The sequence below is a fragment of the Scomber japonicus genome, chromosome 20, assembly GCF_027409825.1.
Source record: "Scomber japonicus isolate fScoJap1 chromosome 20, fScoJap1.pri, whole genome shotgun sequence".
In the NCBI taxonomy this organism is placed as follows: domain Eukaryota; kingdom Metazoa; phylum Chordata; class Actinopteri; order Scombriformes; family Scombridae; genus Scomber; species Scomber japonicus.
Window position 1 is genome coordinate 14,568,200 of NC_070597.1, and position 19,991 is coordinate 14,588,190.

Consider the following 19,991-nt stretch of genomic DNA (forward strand, 5'->3'; position numbering starts at 1 on the left):
GTCCCTTTGTTGCTTGAATCTGGGCTGGTGCAATCTAGTTTGGACAAATCTAGGATACGCTAGCCTTTTCCAGTTAGACAAATCATCTAGTTGGATCATGACTAGGTTAGCTTGGTCTAGTCTGGTCTGATCTACACCAGCGTAGTTCTTTCTGGTTAGGTGCTGTCCACTCTGGTGCACCCAAGCCCAGCCCAGGCCTGTTTGACTGCAAGAGAAGCCGACTCTTTTGAAACTTCCTCTGCTTCTCACAACACACAGCCATGAACATTTGAAAAGCAATACAAACACGAACAACAATATTTCCTATCAGCATAGCAAGAATAGAAATATTCATGATGCATATGGTTGGAAGGGAGAATGGTTGGATAAACGTATAAAGTTGAAATACACATACTAACATAGCTGAAATAGGGTGTCGCATGTGCTGCAGGTGAGGTTTACACATGCCAAAGCAGTTTTCAGACAGTGTTTCTATTGGCAGTCAATTAACAAACATTATATTGTACTGTAGGTTGCACAATACACTTAGCTGCTGTTATTTAGCAGTGGCAGTGCATGAATGGAGAGCGAGAAGGCAGGCAGGAACAATAACAATGTAACTTTATACTTAATGAGATCAAGAGGTAAAAATGATGCTAAAGTAGTGCAGGTAACAATTAATTAATTTCTTGGATCTGAAGGGTATGTTAATGTAAAAAAAGAACATTTGAAGCTTAGATATACAAGTGATTGTGAATGTTCAACCAACAAGGGCTGATGTTTTTACCTCAAAAGGCATTGATGAGTTTTGTGAGGGTATGTTTATATTAATATGCAATCTACCTATATACATATATATATTTTTTGGATTCTTTGAGAATTTTGTACTTCAGTTGGCTTTAGGGATGGAGAATAAGCTTTGAGACAGAGCATTTTGAATCTGGGAACAAATGTATGCTGAAATGAAGAAAATATGTTGAATGTTGTGTAACCTGAAAGAAAAAACTAATTGTATAATATATATAATATTTACACAAATGTTTAGAGCAAACTTACAATTCCATATCAATTCACAAAAATGTATTTCTTTTAATTATGTGCACAATTTCCCATGTATATAGTTAATGACATAGAAATTGTAAAATGTAAATTGTGTAAACTTATTGTAAGAATAACTAAAGCATAAAATGGATATGAAGGATGTAAAAGCAAGCGTTACTTCTTCTGAGGAGGCAGGAGTCACAGTCAATCAGACAGGGTACAGTAGATCTACCTCTCCTGTAAGAAGATTTGATTGTCAGCCAGCGTTTGAGATCCACGCAGCTTAAGACTTTAAATACCCTTCTTACAGAGGAGGTAAAGCAGGCTACCAAAGCCTTATTATACAAATGTGCAGACGACTTGTGTTTGTTATGTGGCAGATGCAGCTGTATCATTGAACCATGTGACTGTGCAGGCCAAAGTCTTCTACATGCAACACTAAGATCAATCAAGCAACAACTGCTGACTGTATGATTTAAACTCAGTCTGAATATCCGCCACGATGCATCTCTATGTACACCTGAGCTGAACTTGATCTGATCAGGCATCTGAGTTGTCAGTTCACCCCCTGCACTTTCTGACACACTTTAAGATATGGCCCCTCCCTGGGGTTAACGTCTCAACTTCCTGTTACACAATGTCATCTCTTCTCATCAGTGGTGCATCAATCAAAAGCACATAATCCCATCAGAATGGCTTTGGGACTACCTCTCTACTCCTTCTCTGCTTCTTGATGAGCAGGTGAAGGAGTGATCACTAGAACCAGAACTGTGCAAAAACAGTCACTCAATCCACCCATGACTGATATATGTTGATGTTGATGGAGAAATACTGCACTGTATGCTTTCTACTTATCCCATCAACTGTCATTCAGACATTAGAAACCTATTGTTTGATGTATGAAATGACCTGTTCTATATGTATGTGTCATGACATGTAATTATGTGTAAGCAAATAAAGGAATTTATGAAGGTGTAAAAATAGTGATTTATCTCTATATCAAAATACTATAGCAAACACACAAAGGTGATACACTTTCTTATTCACACTTGATTCACGTACACAATGGGTAGACGGAGATAGAGAATCAACTTTTGAAACCTTGGGCTTAGCAGTGACAGTGCTCGTTCTTAGTCATATATCGTGCAGGGATCTTAGAGGCTCCAAAGCTGGATGAGCCTCCGGGGAAAGAGGATCAGTGGATTGGTTCTGATCCCTGCCCAATACAATGTTGTCTGGCCATGTTGTCCAACATCCTGTGTTCTACTGTCCACAGATGCATGCAGAAAGCTGGGGGTGGCATGTCATCATTTTAAAATAAATGTGTGCAGTCATTTAAAATAGTAGCGTAAGAGAGTAGTTTGAGTGCATCCCCTGACGAGATGGGATATTTGACACATAGTAACATAAGACAAGCTTTAAAATCTCTTTTTTTAATCCAAGTTGAGCTAGACAACCTCAAAATCAACATGACCTTTCATTTCCCTCACTTGTGATTGGTGGCCCCTTATATAAGTTGACCCTCTCACTTCTTTACAGGCCCCGGCTTGAAATTTGAATGTAAAATTACAAAAGTTTTTGTTTGTGAAAATTCCTATGTTCCTTCCCACCTTCGTAAGGGTCCTCAATGTGTGCACAAGTCCAGGAAATTGATTTTCAACCAAGACAACTGGTAGTGTTGACAACACAAATGATCAACTGTAAATACATCCAGGTGTACAAGTGTAGCCAGGGGCCTAATCACATCCCACATCCACTTAAAAGCAACAGGTTGTTATTACTGAGTGTACTATTAAATGCACTTAACCACCTGTTATCTAACTTTGTCATGAATCACACAGAAAAATATAGAGGAGAAAGTTAGAATGACACAGAAAGAGCAGTAAAGGGTAAAGTGATTGTCTCCATCTAAGCCAAGGTCTACAATCTCCCAGCAACCTCACGCAGTTTCCTTCTCTGCAAGCTGAAGTCAAGGCGAGCACTGCAATCTGTCCCTGGCAACAGGAACATGGAGCTAATCCTTGTTGTCTTTGAGAGCAGATGCTGCCCCACACATTCATTCTTTTGTGTTGCAACTCACTACTATTACTACAGTAATGAATTTTTACTAAACACAAAGTACAGCAGTAGATGGAAAGCTAAAGCATCACCTAAGTCATAATAATTCATCATAAATGCTTGTACCAAATTTTATGGCTGTTAGCATGGCAGTAACAGTTATTTTCCTACATAACATTGGTGGGACTGAAACAGAGATGGTGATAATCATGTAAATCAAAGACTCAATTACAGAGTAAACATTATGCAGTTTATTTCTGCAGCACTCCTGGAACATACAGTCAGATACATCTTCATGCACACAAGACTCAAGAAAAAAAACTTGTTTAATGTCAACAGAGCCCAGAGGGTTGTGTAATCACAGCAGGGTTGCCTCTGATTCCCGCAGTCAAAGAAACATGTCTTCAAAGTACTCATCAAACTCCTCCTCCCTGAGCAGATACAATACACAGAAATATAGAAATGTTAGTTACTGTCATGCACAGTGTACACATACTGACATACATTATTAAATACTTCTGTAAAGTCACCCCCCTCCCCTTCCCCTTCCCCCCCTCCCCCTCCCCAAATTCTAACAGTGCTATTACTATGCTTTTATATTTAATTGGAACTCTAGACAATCTGAAATAATATACATTACTCAAGGCAGAGAGATGCATCATGTACATTGCATTTGAATGAAAGCTGATAAACAACCAGACTCCTATTATTGATCTTTTCAGCAATATTATATCTTTCTGAGAACCAAATTTCAAATGTCACAAAAAGTACGTCAAGAGTAGGTTAAAGGTTTAGTGAGTTTTGTGACAGTCCAGGGCAGCTTTGTGTGGGCTACCTAAGTGGTCTCCATCCTGCGCTATATAAAGATCAATAACCTATGTAGGCTAAGTGGTAAAGACTGACTGTGATGGTTTTACAGCAGCTTACTGGGTCTCATTTAATGTAAACCTTAGCTGTCTGCCTCACCTTGACTTTTCCTCCACCGCAGGGGCGGGCCCTCGCCAGTGGTCAGCATCTGATTGGCCCTCTGGCTCATCCCCAGCCTCGGAGTCTAGTGGGAGAGTTTCAGAAAGCAGTCAGTCACATTCACAAGAAGGAAAATCCATGTCAACAATTAACCCTTTTTGTGTAAGCCTAAACATGATTTAATTACCTTAGCTCCTTCTTTGCTTACAGTTTTAAGTCTGAGAAAGGGAATTGACAGCTAAATCTTGATCAGATATGTATCAGATCAATTAGTAAATGTCACTGTGTTGTTGTGTTAAAGCTGATTAAAGTTTGGAGAATATCTGTGAATGACTGCAGCAACTGTATGGCTTATTTCTCTCCTGTAATGTAATTGGAAACAAGTTTTTGTGGGTAGTTTAAAGTGCAAAGAACTGATGCTTCCAGAACAGCAGCCATGCTTTGTTTCAGTTTGGGTGCATTCATTCACTTAGAGTCCTATTTGATGTTTTGTTAAGGCGAAAACTAATGATTTTTGTTCAACCTGATTCATGCATGGCCTGAATTACCAACTGGAAAAAGCAGGAAACTGACATGAGGCCACAGACAAGAAGCCTGTTTACTGTTTTTGCTCCTCCACAGTACAGTATAAACTATGTGGACCCTGCATCATTATTTATTTATTTTATTTGTAAGAACCATGTGCTGTATTAAACATAAATATTATTGGCGCGCAGGTGGTCGAGTGGTTAGAGCGCATGCCATATATGCCGTCGACCCCGGTTCAAATCCCAATCGGAGGTCCTTTGCTGCATGTCACACCCCCCTCTCTCTCCCATGTTTCCTGTCAGTCTACTGCTAAATAAAGGCGTTTATGCCAACAAAATCTTTTAAAAACAAAACAACACAAATATAATGTACCTGTATCTTGGGCAGGGGGGGGGGGGCATAATTAAAATAACACCTAAGTACTTAATAATTACTATCTACTAGCTTACTAGTTAATCATGTGATACTACACTTAAGCCAGTTTTACCTCTGTGGCTCTGTGTCAAAATCTACTTTCAGGGAATACATTATTTTAGTTTGCGGGGGTCACTAGTTGCCTAGCTACATGTGTTTACTCTGGGCCACCCTAAAAGTTTCATGCTCACACCAGTTCACCATGTTTGAAACAAAAATCATGGGTTGGTTATCCTTTCCTTAAGCCTTCCTGAACCCATCCATATTCTAGGAATCTTAAAGTCATTAAAATCATTAAAGGTTATCATTGAAACAACTGCTTTAAATACATGTGACTGGGACAAAGTGTGAGAGTGCTTGTTGAACTCAATGCCACAACCTCTGGTTAAAGTAAGTTGGTGTTTGTGTACACCTCCACCAACCTACCCACCCACCCATCCATCCATCCAGGCTGTGAAATGAAAAGAACAGGGAAACAAGGGCAAAGACATAATTCATTTTTACACTGCTCACTGAGAAGGAAAAGATGACAAGGAGGGAGGAGAAAGAGAAAGAAAAAAAAGTCAAAAGGAACGAGGAGAAAAACAGTTGAGAAAAAGCAGATCTGCTGTCCATTTTCTACTATTATGCACAGGACTAATGGATGGTGTTTCCAAGAGGGACTGTAAGGTTGTTTTCACTCCAAAAATATGGAGGAGTGACACGGCCTAGAGGCCTCGGGGTGTAGATCATAAACTGCCCAATGTGTGTGTTTTTTAAAATGGGGGAGGTGCTCTTATGTGTGTGTGTGTGTGTGTGTTTATGTGTGTCAGGGAGTTATGAACGCTACCTTTGTCCGAGTCCTGCGACTCCTCTGAGCTGCTGGAAGAGGTGGATTGACCTGTAGAGTAATAGAGTTATAAAGCAAAATGTGTTTTAAGGTTGTTGTTGGGTGTTGTTATAAAATAAAAATGGTAAGAAAAAGAAGAAAAAATGAAAAATGACACATATAATTTCAAGAATTGTATCAGCAAGCAAGAGGAGAGGAGTCAGACCTCTGTGTTTCTTATGTTTGTCTTTATGCTTCTTGGAATGTGAAGATGATTTCCTCCTCTTCTTTTTCTTCTTCTTCTTCTTCCCCTCCTCCTCCTCCTCTGAAACCCCTTTAGTCCTTGTCTTTGCCTTCACCTCTTTCCTCCTGGAGACAGAAACACAGGTTGACCAAACTGAATTCACAATATAAAAGAAGCCAACTCTGACACTGCTCAAAAGCTTGAAATCCTTAAAGGCGTCCTTTACAATTCTTGGCTTAAGCCTTGAATGAGCAAATACTTCTGATACATCTTGGAATGAAGTCTGCTTGGAATTTAAAACTTATTAAAACCACCTCCTACTGTGACCAAAAAAATTGAATATAAAAAAAGACTCAAGGGTGAAAAGTATGCTGCTTACTTGTGATGGTAGTTGAGTTTGAACGAACATTCAGGGCATATTCCTAGAACATAACCAACAAGGTATCATCATTAATAGTGCAGCTGACATTATTTAATTGGTATTAGTGTATTATTGTTACAACCATTATTAGGATGGCTGTTCCAAAATGATCATTGACAGGTTTCTCTTGCTACAATCATTCCTTCTTTTCATACTGCTATTAAGAGATCCCTCCATAATGCACTTTCAATGGAAGCAATGGAAGCAATGGAAGGGAAAATTGCATTAAAAAGTTGAAGCTAATATGAGTTGCACTTTCTTGGTGCCAAATTCCCTCTTTTTGTTACAATCCTTTTATTGCAGCTGAACAGGAAACCACTGTCCATAGAGACACAAAGACTGTAACTGTGGAAGATATCTATTCAGACTCATGTTATCTTCCTATAAACTTCTAAATATATTTTTGCTTTAAAAAGTTCTGAACATTTCCTGTAATTCTTGCACTTCTTATGGCAACATGATTGTGATAAAAGTAATAAAAGCCATGTTCTCCATCTCTTTTAGGGGGTCCCAGGGTATTTCTACATGTATGTTGGTTTATTAAGAGATTTTACTTCAGAAACTTGTTCAACAATTTCTATCTAAATGTTGCCAAAACTGTGTGTAAACTGAGAAAATCTTTCTATCAGCAATATATATGACAGTATCATCTGGAAACCTGCTCCATAAATGTAGTATATGATTTATATAAACTTATAAAGAGAAGTGGGCTCAGGACTGAACCCTGTGGTAATCTTTTTTTACTCTACGGGAAAGATGAATTCCATCGTCTATATTAACACTATTTATAGATGTGTAAGTCAAATTTGAACCTTTGTCAGCTGTTACTAGTGTTTTGACAAATATAATTAATTATTCCTTTTCCTTCATTAATTCACTGCAACATCATCACGGTCCATTACATCTCTCCTTACCGACTTCATGCTCCAGGGTCACCGAATTGAGTTTCATTACTGTCAAACCATTTAGGATTGTCAAAACATTGGATCTAGAATTACAATAAAAACAATTTTTTTGTTGATGAGAAGAAGCAACACGTCTGGATTTGACCTGTTGCACTAGCTTGTCATTTCCTGCCTGACTAAGTTCACTATGAGTGGTGGGTCTTCCAATTACAGTAATTATTTTAACAGGATTTTCTGCAGTATGATACCTGAAGGAGGATTATTATGAGCCGGGTCTTAGACGGGAACCCCCAGTAGGACTCACACACATGCACGCACACACGCACACGCACACACGCACGCACACACACACGCACACACACACACACCTTTTACTATAAATGATCAGAGAAAATGAGAAAATTATTTTTCTTTGGGCTTACTGAGTTTGACCAAGGCATTCCTCTTCTCGCCCTGTTCCACATAGGCGAAATTAACTTCCCAGCTTTTTAGACCTTCCTGCTTCTCACAGCGTTTATTTCCACACTGGAACTGACCTGGAAGACAAGAGAACACGTAACCTGAATACATAAATAATGTTTACATATATTTCATCCACGTACCGTCCACAACAACTTAGGATGAATGCAAAGAAGCAACCTCAATTCCTTATTTATTGATAATCTATTAGTAAGGGCTAAAGATGAACTGAGCAACAGTGACCTGATGATAAATGTACAGATATTTATGTGTCAAGAATAATTATGCATAATATTGAAAAAACAACCAGTAGGAAGAGGATTGTATATAAAAAAGATGTATTTTATGAGTGTGAAATCAAGGCTAAAAATCTCACACTTCTCAGATTTTTTCAGCACTCCCTCGTCCCCCTCAATCTATCAGTACCCCCCCTTTCTCCATATGCCCCTGCTCCTTCTGATCTCCCTTTTTTCACCTGCCTCATCCCCTCAGGTCTCCCTCAAGCTGCTGCACAGCATGCCTATTATCCCTAGAGGAGCTTAAGGTGGCATTGATCTGGTCTCTGGGAATCCTCCAGACTGTAACAGAGGGAACGAATGCGTCAGAGCAGTCGATTCCAGGCACGAGGACTCTCCTTATTCTGCAAGAGGCAAGTGATGTCTGTCTCACCTACTTTAGATTGAGATTATATATACATTGTGGCTGTTGTGGCTTTGGGCCACATGGGTCATAAGGCAGACTTTGCCTTCATGTGTTGTACAGGATTAAAGAGCTCTGACGTCAGGACAGAAACACCTCTGGCTCCCGTCCTGGGTTGTGATGAGGCAGAATGGGTTAATAAGAAAGTAAAAATATGAGTTTACAACTGAATGTAAGCCCATCAATAATTTTTGTTTTCTATTTTTCAACACCTAACAAGTGATTTTGTTAGCCATAAAAAATGTATTATCATTTTTCTGACCGTATATCAAATTCTACGGCTTTTCCCTAAATTAACCTACAATAATAACGTTATATTATACAGCTTGATGACATCTCAAGAACAAATCTAAAAATGTTTAAAACATTTGCAAAAGGTTCATTATCAAACTTAAAAGTAACTATGGTGAAACCAACTTCAAATTGGAAATTTTATTTATTTATTTATAGTTTGCCAGTCATTTTTTTGCAGGGGAGTGCAATCTGTCATATCCAACCACAAAAATAATATTCACTCGTGAATCAACCAATTTCTTATAAATATAAAACAATAAGAAAATCTATCAATCTTAACGGATAACTAACTATAAAACTAACTGAAAATAAAAATACCAAAATATCCATTTAAATCTCTGGTGACTGGCCCTTTCTGACACTACATGGGTGTGTCTTGGGACAGGGCCATCTTCTCACCTTGGTGCCAACGTGATGCTACAAACAGTGACCAGTGCTGCAGACCAAAAAGGATGTGCTGTGCTGTCTTCACCATCATCAGTGACGTCAATCACAATCACACTAGAGTTGTCTCGTGACATCTTACTCTCTCTATCACGCACGCACTAATCAACAGTTACATCTACTCTGTTTACACACAAACCAGGCAATTACTGTATGGGTATTAAAAAAAGGTTTAACGCCTCTGCTTTATTTGAACAGGGTATCGAATACCTCGGTGTTACAATGAAGCTGCTCAGTCTCAAATAAAAAACAATGAGATATAGATTATGTTTCTGACCCTCCAGCTATGTATGACCACAACCCTGGTAGAGTAACGTCAATGGAAAACTGTTACCAGGCAACTCTTTTGACAAAATAAATGTCAAAAACTAAATATAATCAAGGTCAACAATTCTTCTCTTCTCTAACAGCTTTCAGGCCCCTTTTTCTACTCAAAAATATTATTTTCCACTCATGAAAGCTAATGAGCACAGCTTTATTCAATGGTGTTGGGCTCAGGAGACAGATTTTTTTAAATAGTGCCACATTGAGCACGCCTGCTTTACAAAAAAGGTACTGCACATAAGCTCTTGTATGGGTATCTGTTGATAGAGATAAAAGGATGTACAGTGTATTTTGCTGACGCGTATTTGGTTATCCTCACACATCAGGTGAGCCTCACATGCTCCATGAAAAGACCTGGCAAAAGGTTGGCTGAGTAAACCCGTTAAAGAGAGGGAAACTCCTGTCGTTCTACGTCAATGGATCCTAATTCCACCAGCCAGCGGTCGAAGATCAAGACGGATACACTGCGAGACAGATGGCTGCGTGATTAACATTCACTGGCTGAAGTTGCGGGGTTGTGACCTGGGCCAGGCCTCTTTCACTTTTTTATGTACCCTTGGATAATAGTTAAAAGTTCACAAAGAACATCATGAAATGGACCAATATGTTCATAAAATATTCAGATTGAACACATAGTAGAATTTCAGAGATAAAGCTGGTTAAGGAGATATAGGTCTATTACATACAAAAAATACATTTAATTGAAAGGAATAATTTGAAATTTTGGACAAGAAGTTTTCATACTGACAGTTTGATGAGAAGATTGATTCCACTCTCGTGTTTGCACAGTGAATATAAAGTTACCACCAGGTGTTAGTTTAACTAAGCAGAAAGAAACAGGAGAAAACAGCTAGCCTGGATCTGTCTGAAAATAATAAAATCTGCTTATCAGCATCTCTAAACTTCACTAATATAATATTACAGGTGTTGCAGGGGGTTCTAGGACTATTTCTTGACTGGATGCAGTGGTGTCGTGGAATCTCCATTTGTAAACCTGGCAACCTCATAATAACAGCAAGACTCCAGGAAAGCAAGTAGCCCAAGTGTATTTTACAAAATGACACACAGTCCCGCCTCTGACTCTGGATGAGATTCTGCCTCTTAATGTATGTTTTTCACATTGACAAGAAGTCCAGACTGCTGACCCAAAGTGCCACAGTCACCACCCTATTTTGCAACATTTATTTTCTCCACAGTATCCAGTTAACTAAGTAGACTGAAGGGCATTACATGCCACTAGGATTATGTTTTATACTGAGTAAGTCCCAAGGAGAGCATTGCATCTGTCTTTCACACTATATACTACTGAAAAATACACATATTAATTTTAATGTACAACACCCTGCTATTCACTCACAGATAACCACATGAAAACCATACTAAATTGGGAAAGCTTAGGGTGCTCTGGGCTTATTAGATATCACTTCTACCACTTCAAATACATTCAGTTACTTCCCTGGAGCTGATTTATTTTGTCTGGCACAACAGAGCCCAGCAGGATATCCTTATAAAGTATAAACCCTGCCTACGCTGGAAATCAGGCCAGGCTACATCAGTCATTAAAACCAACTGAAACGATCACACCTTTAAATTGGCCTGAAATGAAAGCACACTTTCATTTTTACTAAAATACACCACAAATGAATCCAAACTGCCTGGATGTAATATACAGGATGACAATATTCAAATGCAAAAAACAAATATCAGAGGGCCACACAATTCAACTAATATTGTCAGTTATACAGAGGGAACAGAGATTGTTCGAAACCTGGTCAGCACTGTAGGTGAGAGTGTTAAAAAACCTTTTTTTTAACATTGCATAAGCTAATACTCCAGTTACCCTGACAGGAGGCCCACCAAAAATAAGCCTGGCCTCAACTACCTTTGGCCTTTGACCTCCTCCTGACAGCAAGACACACGGTCAATTTGTGCCAGAAGGAAAACAACACAGAAAAACAAGAGTCTTAATGGAAGCAGCTGCATACCTTACACCACACATGTACATCTGCTCCAGAGTAAAAGACTCTCAGGACTCACATATTACTCCTATATTGACATTTTATTGGAAGCAAAGATCATTTTTGGCAAAATACTTCCATCGTAGCTTCACACACTGATGTGTACTGTAAGCACTAGTACTACAGTTAAATTACTTAAAGGCCATTAGTAGTGCTACGGAGCAATGTTTTTATGAGGTGGTCCGCAATTTTGCATAGGTGAGGTGATACAGATTCCTGCTGCTGGTTTCAGGCTACTTCACTGAGGGGTTGGTGGGAGTATCATGCAAAGAAGTATAGCAGTATATTCATGTGAATCTTCAAAAAGGTATGAATGTTTTAGACAGGACAAAAAAGAAGGAGTAAGTGAAAATCCCATTCCCCAAGTTCCAGGACTCCTATACTTTCTCTAGAAGGACCCGTGTGTAGGATTTAGTGGCATCTAGCAGTGAGGTTGCAAAGTGTTAATACCACTCTTCTCCCCCTTCACTTCCAAGGATGTAGGAAAATCTACAGTGGCCACAAAACTTGCGGAAAACAACAGCAAAAAAAAGGCTCTCAGTATTTGGTTTGTCCATTCTGGGCTACTGTAGGCTCCGTGGAAGAAGACCAGCTCCTTATGTTGATATAAAGGGCTCATGACAAGACAACGAAAACACAAGGATTCTTATTTTATAAGCATTTAAATGACTAAATAACAGGAGACTTGTATTGTGAGGAATTTGCAGGAAATGAAACGTGCTCCTCACCAATTTTGTTTTAAATGGAAAAATATCTCAACCTACAAAAGAAAAGAGAAGCAAACCATTTGGTACTTAACGACATCAAACTCCCATATCACACTGTGGCCATCAAAAGAAACAACAGTGCTCTTTGTAATCCACCTGATTAAATGAGCGGTAGTCAGCATTACCTAATACTAACATGGCCTGAGGTGCACAGGAAGTGATAAGAGGACAATGTCACAAAGGTGTCTATGGCAGGGCAGACATGCAATGCCTCTTATAAGGATCTACAAGTGAAAAAATGCAAACATATTCCTACAGTATATATTACTATTCTTTACATTCCCATATAATCTGCCCATTTGATCTGACAAACACAACTACTGAGCATGGACTGACAACATTCAATCCAGATATAACTCATTTAACAGTTAACTCTTACAAATATAAGTCTAAGGTTTGTACACATTTTGCATTGAAAAAAAGACACAAAAACTGTGATAAGCTCATATCTGAATATCAAATCAAGCAAAGATTTCCTCCTTCCTAAATAAGGATGTTGGATCCACCTTACAGAATAAGATTAGTATTCATTTTATTGGAGAGTTTTGTGTACCATGCTGTAAATAGTGCTTAAGAAGTATCTCTCTGGGAATCATTAATGTACACAAGTCACAGACGTGACAGCTGAAGTGAAACACCTCTGACCTGATCTAATTCCACTTCCTGTAGAGTACTGCCACAGGGAATGAACTGTCAGAGAGCAGGATTAAACAGGCTTAATCTGGAACAATATATTGGCTTAATCAGCTTTCTCAGACAAACTGTGTTTTTAAAAATATTTTTAGTATTTTCTAAGGCTGCATTGATGTAAACATATGCAAATTATTCAAAATGTGAAATGTGTGTGCGTCTGTGAGCTCAAAGCGTATCAATGACCTGTGAAGACAGATTTACTTTCATCAAGGGGCTGATATTGTCCTTCCAGGTAAACCTATAAATATCTGTTGTTGTCACACAAAGGAAGTGTAGACAGGGAGGAGGTGTTGTACTAATCCTGAACAATTAATAGACAGTAACCATCAAAGTACTGCCGAACTGTCACGGTAAGCTCCTTGAATTAGTTTAAGTGAGACATAAACAGGAATGTTAAATGTTAAGAAGAGGGAGGGGTGTTTCGGTGAACAACAACAGATCGTTTGATTATTGAGTGGCACAAATAGTCACACAGGGTTGAGAAGCACGAGCACAAAGGAAAACAAAAAGAAAGCTCAACTGAAGGTTAAAATATTTGAAAGGTTTTGTTTGGTCTCCTGTTAAGCCAGGAAGTCAAAGTGAAGTTAAAAAAAGCACATTTTAGATGAGGACACAATTGTATAGAGAAGTAATCTACATGTATGTATTGTGCTACTGTGTAAATCATCTTGTCTATGTTGCCACCTAGTGGAGAAAGTTGTCAACTTCTTTGCAGCTGCGTTATGAGGAACCCTGTCTGAACAAATGTCTTTGTTAGGGAAAGATAACTCTCTCGCTAACAAGAATTCAGCATTTGTCTGATTAGAAATACAATGACAATAGAATGTATGATATTTAAGACAATGGAGTTTGTCGTACCTTTGCCGGAGACAACTTCATTTTCAATCCGCCAACGAAATCCAAACTGTTGGGCACAAATTGAAAGAGACTAATTTAAATGAATAAATTGTGGCAGCATTTAATGTGTTTCCAGTATCTGAACCATGGGCCAAATGAAAAAGCATTCTGCAGATGTAATAAACTACCATGCATTATCTTCATGTACACATAGTTTAAAATGTCCAGCTCTGTTTTTTAATGAATGAATGCTGTTTAATGGATGCATGCACATTTAAGCTCAAGTAATGGGAAAGAAAGATCAGTGAACATGTGGTTTGTAAATTAGTTGGATCCTGTAAAGCACACACTCCACTGTCTGTGGAATCATCTGTGTGCTGTCACACCTCATTTGTCCAAAACCACAAGTCAAAACTTGACTTTCATTTTGGGAATGAAGCACCACTAAATTTGCAACTGTTAGACAAATCAGAATAATTTGAGGGCAAAATTGGATTCATGAATTCAAGTGATTCATGTTCAAGTTCTGCAATAACTCGAATCATGGTGTCAGAGCGCAGTTTTCAATTTTGACTATTTTACATAGTCCTAATTATTATTATTATATATTATTATTATTATATATATATTAATCTGCGTAGTGTAACACGTATATATGTCATCTGTGAGGCCCATCAACCTCACAACAGTCTGAGATAGCACATGTGTTTAAAATATATTTTGAATATCGTGAACTCAGTGGAGCAAACAGTTCAGTTATGGACCTGAGCCATATGCACACTGCCCTTGGGTTTTATCATATTGTCAGTCATAAAGTCTGGATTGAGCCCAGAATGGCTTCGTGGACACTAGAGGCAGAGCACAGTGCCAAAACGCATCATGCACACAACTTTCATATGTGGTGGAAATTACTGTCAAGTTGAATCAATTTTATTGATATAGCCCCAAATCATAACAGAAGTTATCTGAGGGCACATTTCTCATAGATAAGTTCTCTATCCATTCTGAGTTATGAAATTTTAACCTTTGCTCATGGCACCACCCCTGAGACAATTAATGTAATGTCTTTTAACACAGGAGAACAATGAATCATCCTGTAATGTCCTGGCAATGTTCTTAGAGTACATTCTGTTCTAACCCTTTAACAGCAGCCTTCCAGAGAATATTCATATGCACAAATAATTAAAATAAATCAATCATACTGTTGTTAGTGTATCTGAATATTCCTACAACATTGGCTCAACCGCATGACAACACAGCACAGATACACAAAAACTACACCATCCTTTACTTCCTTCACTGGTGTTCAACTCGTTCAAAACAGCTGCATTCAATATATTCACTAATCATTAGGCGACTTGAGCCACCTGCTGTGTGCTGTCACACTGTCTGACATTAACTAAACACCTTCTGCTACTGCATTCTGTTTTTAACTGGGTAATAAATCAATCAATTAATCCTTTTCACACATTTATCCTACCTTGTTTTCCTTGTACCTGCTGAGGTCAGCTATGCAGTACTCTTTAAACAGTTTGTCGTAATACTTCTTGGCCAATTCTTTCTCCCTGGGACACGACAAGGAAAGAAGTAAGTTAGACAACAGTGCAAACTCAATTGGAAGTAATGCCTGAAAACAAAGTGAATATTGAAGCAGCTTGTATGACTAGTTGTTATTACCATGTCATGTCATCCTCATCCTCATCCCTCCAGAGGAAGCGATGATTCTCGCGTACCACATCCAGATCTGTTTTGTCTTTGGATCTGAAGGAAAGAAAAGGTTAAATGAGACAAGCTTATAAGCACAAGTACATGAATAAAGAGGTCGATTTATGAATGAGAAATTATCAAATTACAACAATGCATAAGCAGTTGTCTGATATTGTTAACACATTCTCATTAGTTTTAGCAGCAGATGACTGATCCTCAAGCTAGACAGTGAGACAGAACACTTACACAGAGCGTTTGAAGTCGGCCATCTGTCCTCCATAATAAAGTATGTAGTCACCGACAAACTTCTTATGTCGTTCAAACTGGAGACATCTGTTTAAGGTCCTTCTCTACTTACTTTTTCATAGCAAACTGCAAAAACAGCTGAATATTTGAGCCTCTAAATGAAGAGAAACATAGCACTTGGGCCAACATGTAATACACATATAGGATTTTAGTCTTTTTTGGTGGATTTATGAGCCTGTCTCCTCCTCCTTTCATATTGATATCATAAAAACACTGAGACAATTTAATAAAGACAGGATACGGCATTCAGTGATATCAAGTGGGCTCTTCTGTTCCTTGCTTCCTCTCTGCAAAACAAAAGAACAAACACATATTTATCTAAAAGAATAACAAAGAGTTAGCTCATGTTGACAGCATATTTTATTCATTTTGATCAGATTCTTAAACACTTTCTGTATAAAAAAGTGTAGAACAACGGGAGTGAGAGGAAAACTATCATAACACAAAAGAATTATGCTCCCATTTGGTTTTATTTAAAGTAGTAATTAATTTAAAAACACAAATCTACTCTGAATGGTAATGCAAGGACCATTAAACTAATTTAATGTTGACAGTAATGATGAGTTTTCAGACATGAAAATAAAAACTAAATTTTTCTCACTTTAATTGTGTCGTACATCATCTTCACAGTAATTGCACAGTAAGTAAGATTTGAATTTGACTGATTTCATTTTAATATTATTAGTCCCGTCCCATAGATATTTAGAACTGACATTACCACATTGCTGTAGTACAAAACATAATGCAAAAAAAACATTACGACTCTTATATTTTATTATGATTGATAGTACAGTACCTGTCCAGTTCACTGGAGTGGAAACTCCTGTGAGCCGCCTGGGAGTACCGTCCTTTCTTGAATGGCTTTTGTAAGATTTCCTCATGTTTCCTGTCAACAAACATACAAAAATAAATAAATACAAATAAACACACAGAGCTTGTGTTAGTGGAAAAAGGTTACTCATAATCAGTATATATATATATATATATATATATATAAGCTACTGGAGGCAAAATTAAATGGGGGAAATATTATTAAAAATATAGTAGCCTTTGTATGACCTTCTACACAGTTGCACCCATTTCAGTGTTTGGTCTGCACAGAATCCCTATGCTAAATTTGAATAAACTTGTTGGAGCCATAATATCATTTTTTGTTTCTTCTTTTATTTTTGTTTCTATTTTTTGTTTCTTTATTATACTGAGGACCATATCTGACGTTTTTTGTATTTGAGTGGTTGGTACAGCACTGAAAATGCATATAGGTAACCCCAGGTAATGAACAAGTTGTGTGAAGGGGAGGGCAAACAGTTTTTGACTGTGTCAGTGTGGCAGCATGACTTCTCTTTTCCTTGTTGAATGAATGAATGATGAAGGAAACTGATGAATGGAAAACTTACCTGTGATGTCATGGACTCAAAAGTTATAGGTGAGAAAAATAATTGAATGAAAATAAATGGGTCATCGCACTCAAAGATAGACACCGTATTGGACATGGTTTTTTATTTGTTGCCCAGAACACGCGTCGGAACAAGTTCTCCCCGTTCACCACTCAGAGGCCAAATGTAGTCTTGATTGAAAGACTCTACAAAACTGATCAATATTACTGAACCCAATTCAAATATGGAATTCTACAATCTCTAATTTTACCTTTTAAGTCCTCTCTCTGAGGACTCTCCTTGTCCGTCCTCATCACTGAAATCGGAATCATAGCCGCCACCACTTCCGTGCACCTGAAAATACAAGTTGTGTTGGTAGAGCTGACCACACGTTTGTTGTCAAGCATACAAAAAACTGCACTCACAGACACTAACTCACAGAATAAAGCATATTCTGTAGATTAGATTAATGAATGAATAGAATAATATAATAACATGTACAGTGTTGTGCAAAGTTTTAAAGACATCATATGTTTAACTTCTTATCCATTATGCAATACCATAAGAAAGGCATCTCATATTTATTCTGCAGCATAAAAATAACCCCTAACATACAGACAGTCATAAATAATTATATTCAATAAGAAGAAGAGCTAGGAGTTCTGCATCAGATGGGATGGTCCCCCAGAGCCCTGATCTCAAGATCATGGAGTCTGGTACTACATGAAGAGAAAAAAGCAACGGAGACACCTACATGCACAGTAAAAAACTGGCAAGTTTTCCAAGATGCAGGCACAACCAGCCTACCAAGTACCTTTAAAAAATGCATGCAGGTGTACAGAGGAGAACTGGTGCTGTTTTATAGGCAAAAATGCTCACACCAAGCATTGATTTCATTTATTTTGAAAGCATCCCCACTTTACTTATAGTGATTTACACTTCACAGAAACAGTATACAATATAAGCATAAGCAATTGCACTATAATCAGATTTTAAGGTAAATATGACTCTACGTTAGAGTAAAATACTATTACTTTCTAAAGAACTGGCATCAAAATCATCAGTATTCTGCTGCACATGACTATAAAAAGGTTCATCACCTGGAAAGTTGCGCCTTATTAATTGAAATAAAATGTAAGAAACCTTGCATCAAAACATTTAATAAATATAGAACAAGAATTGTGCTTTTTTTAATATGTGAAAGCCTAACTATAACCAGCATAGCATTTAGTACTGAAGCCCCGTTTACGTTGTAGCACCAGGCTAATGTTTAATGTTAACAGGCTGATAAAAAGTAGCGCCAAAACCAAACCATAACTTGTGAAATTGCCCTACGAAATCGACTGCATGAAAAACACGGTTTCGACTTTAATAGATACACACCTTCACAAGATTATCCATCACATTACAAACGCAGGAGGTTTACAAAAAAAACAGTGGCTAGTGTTTACAAAATAGCGTCGCCAAGTGATGACGTTTCAGGGTGAGTCGCGGGCTGATGACGTTTAGCCTAACTTCATACATTACTTTGCTGGGACAAGATGAAATAATTCCTCAAATGCTTTAAAATGAGAATGAATACAGATTTATAGGAGGAGAAGAAACAGGTCGTGACTTAAAAGACTGTTCATATGAAGTGGACGTTCGTCTTCTGTCGAAAAACATGAAGAATACAGCAAACACAGCATGAATGATTCAGGTGATATCTTTCATTCCCAATGCAGATGAAGACGATGGATGTAGGCGTTTGAATGGGTTACTAGATGGAAAATAAAGAGAGTATTATGCCTTTTGAAAAATGTTACAGTATAACTGAGTTTTTTGGGTTTATTAGAGGTGACAGGGTGACAGGGTGACAGTCCGAGAACAAAAGTCGAGTGTTTTATGGCGTTTCTACAACCCACTGCACTCAACAAAGCAGTCAATGTTAGATTGAAAAAAAAGGACAGGATGTGAGAAACAACTCCTACCATGAATGCCTGACATCATTTGTTCAACAAAAGTGACATGAACTATAGCTTTATCTAAATTCATTATCTGGGTGAGAATCTGCAATTGTAAAATGATATACTAAATGAATTAAAAAACAGTTAAATTAATGCTATTCATTCCTGGGGGGCTTGTCTAATCATAATATGCCGCAGGTTATACTTTTATTATGTCACAATATCCCTGAAATGACATATTTCATGTTTATTTTTAACCACCCGGTAAATTATCATCTTCTTGTCACGGTTAATGTCATTATTATGCCGAAGCAGGGAAGAAAAGAGGCAGCATTTGAATGAGTGAGGCAGGTGCATTTGCACAGAGCCTCATGAATAGCCGCTTCCCATTAGCCATGCGCGGCTCTGAAGCGCGCATAAATAATAGCTGGCACTGCTGATAAAAAAGCGCACCTTGGGGCCTCTACCCCCCCTCTCTTTCCTCCATCTCTTTCTCTCTCTCTTTCTTCTCTCTGACGGGCTTTTTTTTCCTTTCATGGCTTCAGCATTTAGTCTACAAGACAACTTATTTGTAAGCAGATAACTAGATAAATAGACCGGATTTTTTTTTCCAGTGAGTTTTTATTTAGATTCTTGAAATAATTCCCTTTCATGACATGCATCTGAGCCTGTTCTCTCGTCTCATGCACTGTCTGTCCCGCATTTGTAATCCTGCGCTTTGCAGAACGAATCCGCTGGACTGATGCCTTCCTATTGA

At 38.0% G+C, this 19,991-nt stretch overlaps 1 protein-coding gene across 1 annotated transcript; it reads right to left on the bottom strand.

The window, feature by feature from the left end:
- Positions 1-3,312: 3,312 nt before the first annotated feature.
- fra10ac1 (FRA10A associated CGG repeat 1) lies at positions 3,313-18,758 on the bottom strand. Its single transcript, XM_053340832.1, has 14 exons — positions 18,672-18,758; positions 17,560-17,642; positions 16,709-16,798; positions 16,154-16,199; positions 15,853-15,929; positions 15,577-15,660; positions 15,380-15,464; positions 13,921-13,966; positions 7,787-7,900; positions 6,418-6,460; positions 6,021-6,163; positions 5,816-5,866; positions 4,045-4,129; positions 3,313-3,509 (listed from the first exon to the last, which is right to left on the bottom strand). Exons 1-14 carry the CDS (start codon positions 18,687-18,689, stop codon positions 3,467-3,469), a joined length of 1,008 nt encoding a protein of 335 aa, XP_053196807.1. The 5' UTR covers positions 18,690-18,758; the 3' UTR covers positions 3,313-3,466.
- Between the last annotated feature and the right edge of the window lie 1,233 nt (positions 18,759-19,991).

Coding starts and splice junctions, on each gene's coding strand:
- fra10ac1 (XM_053340832.1), bottom strand. Junction 16,200..16,708: donor CACTCCAGTGAACTGGACAG/GTACTGTACTAT, acceptor TTTGTTTTGCAG/AGAGGAAGCAAGGAACAGAA. Junction 6,461..7,786: donor GAATGCCTTGGTCAAACTCA/GTAAGCCCAAAG, acceptor GTTATGTTCTAG/GAATATGCCCTGAATGTTCG.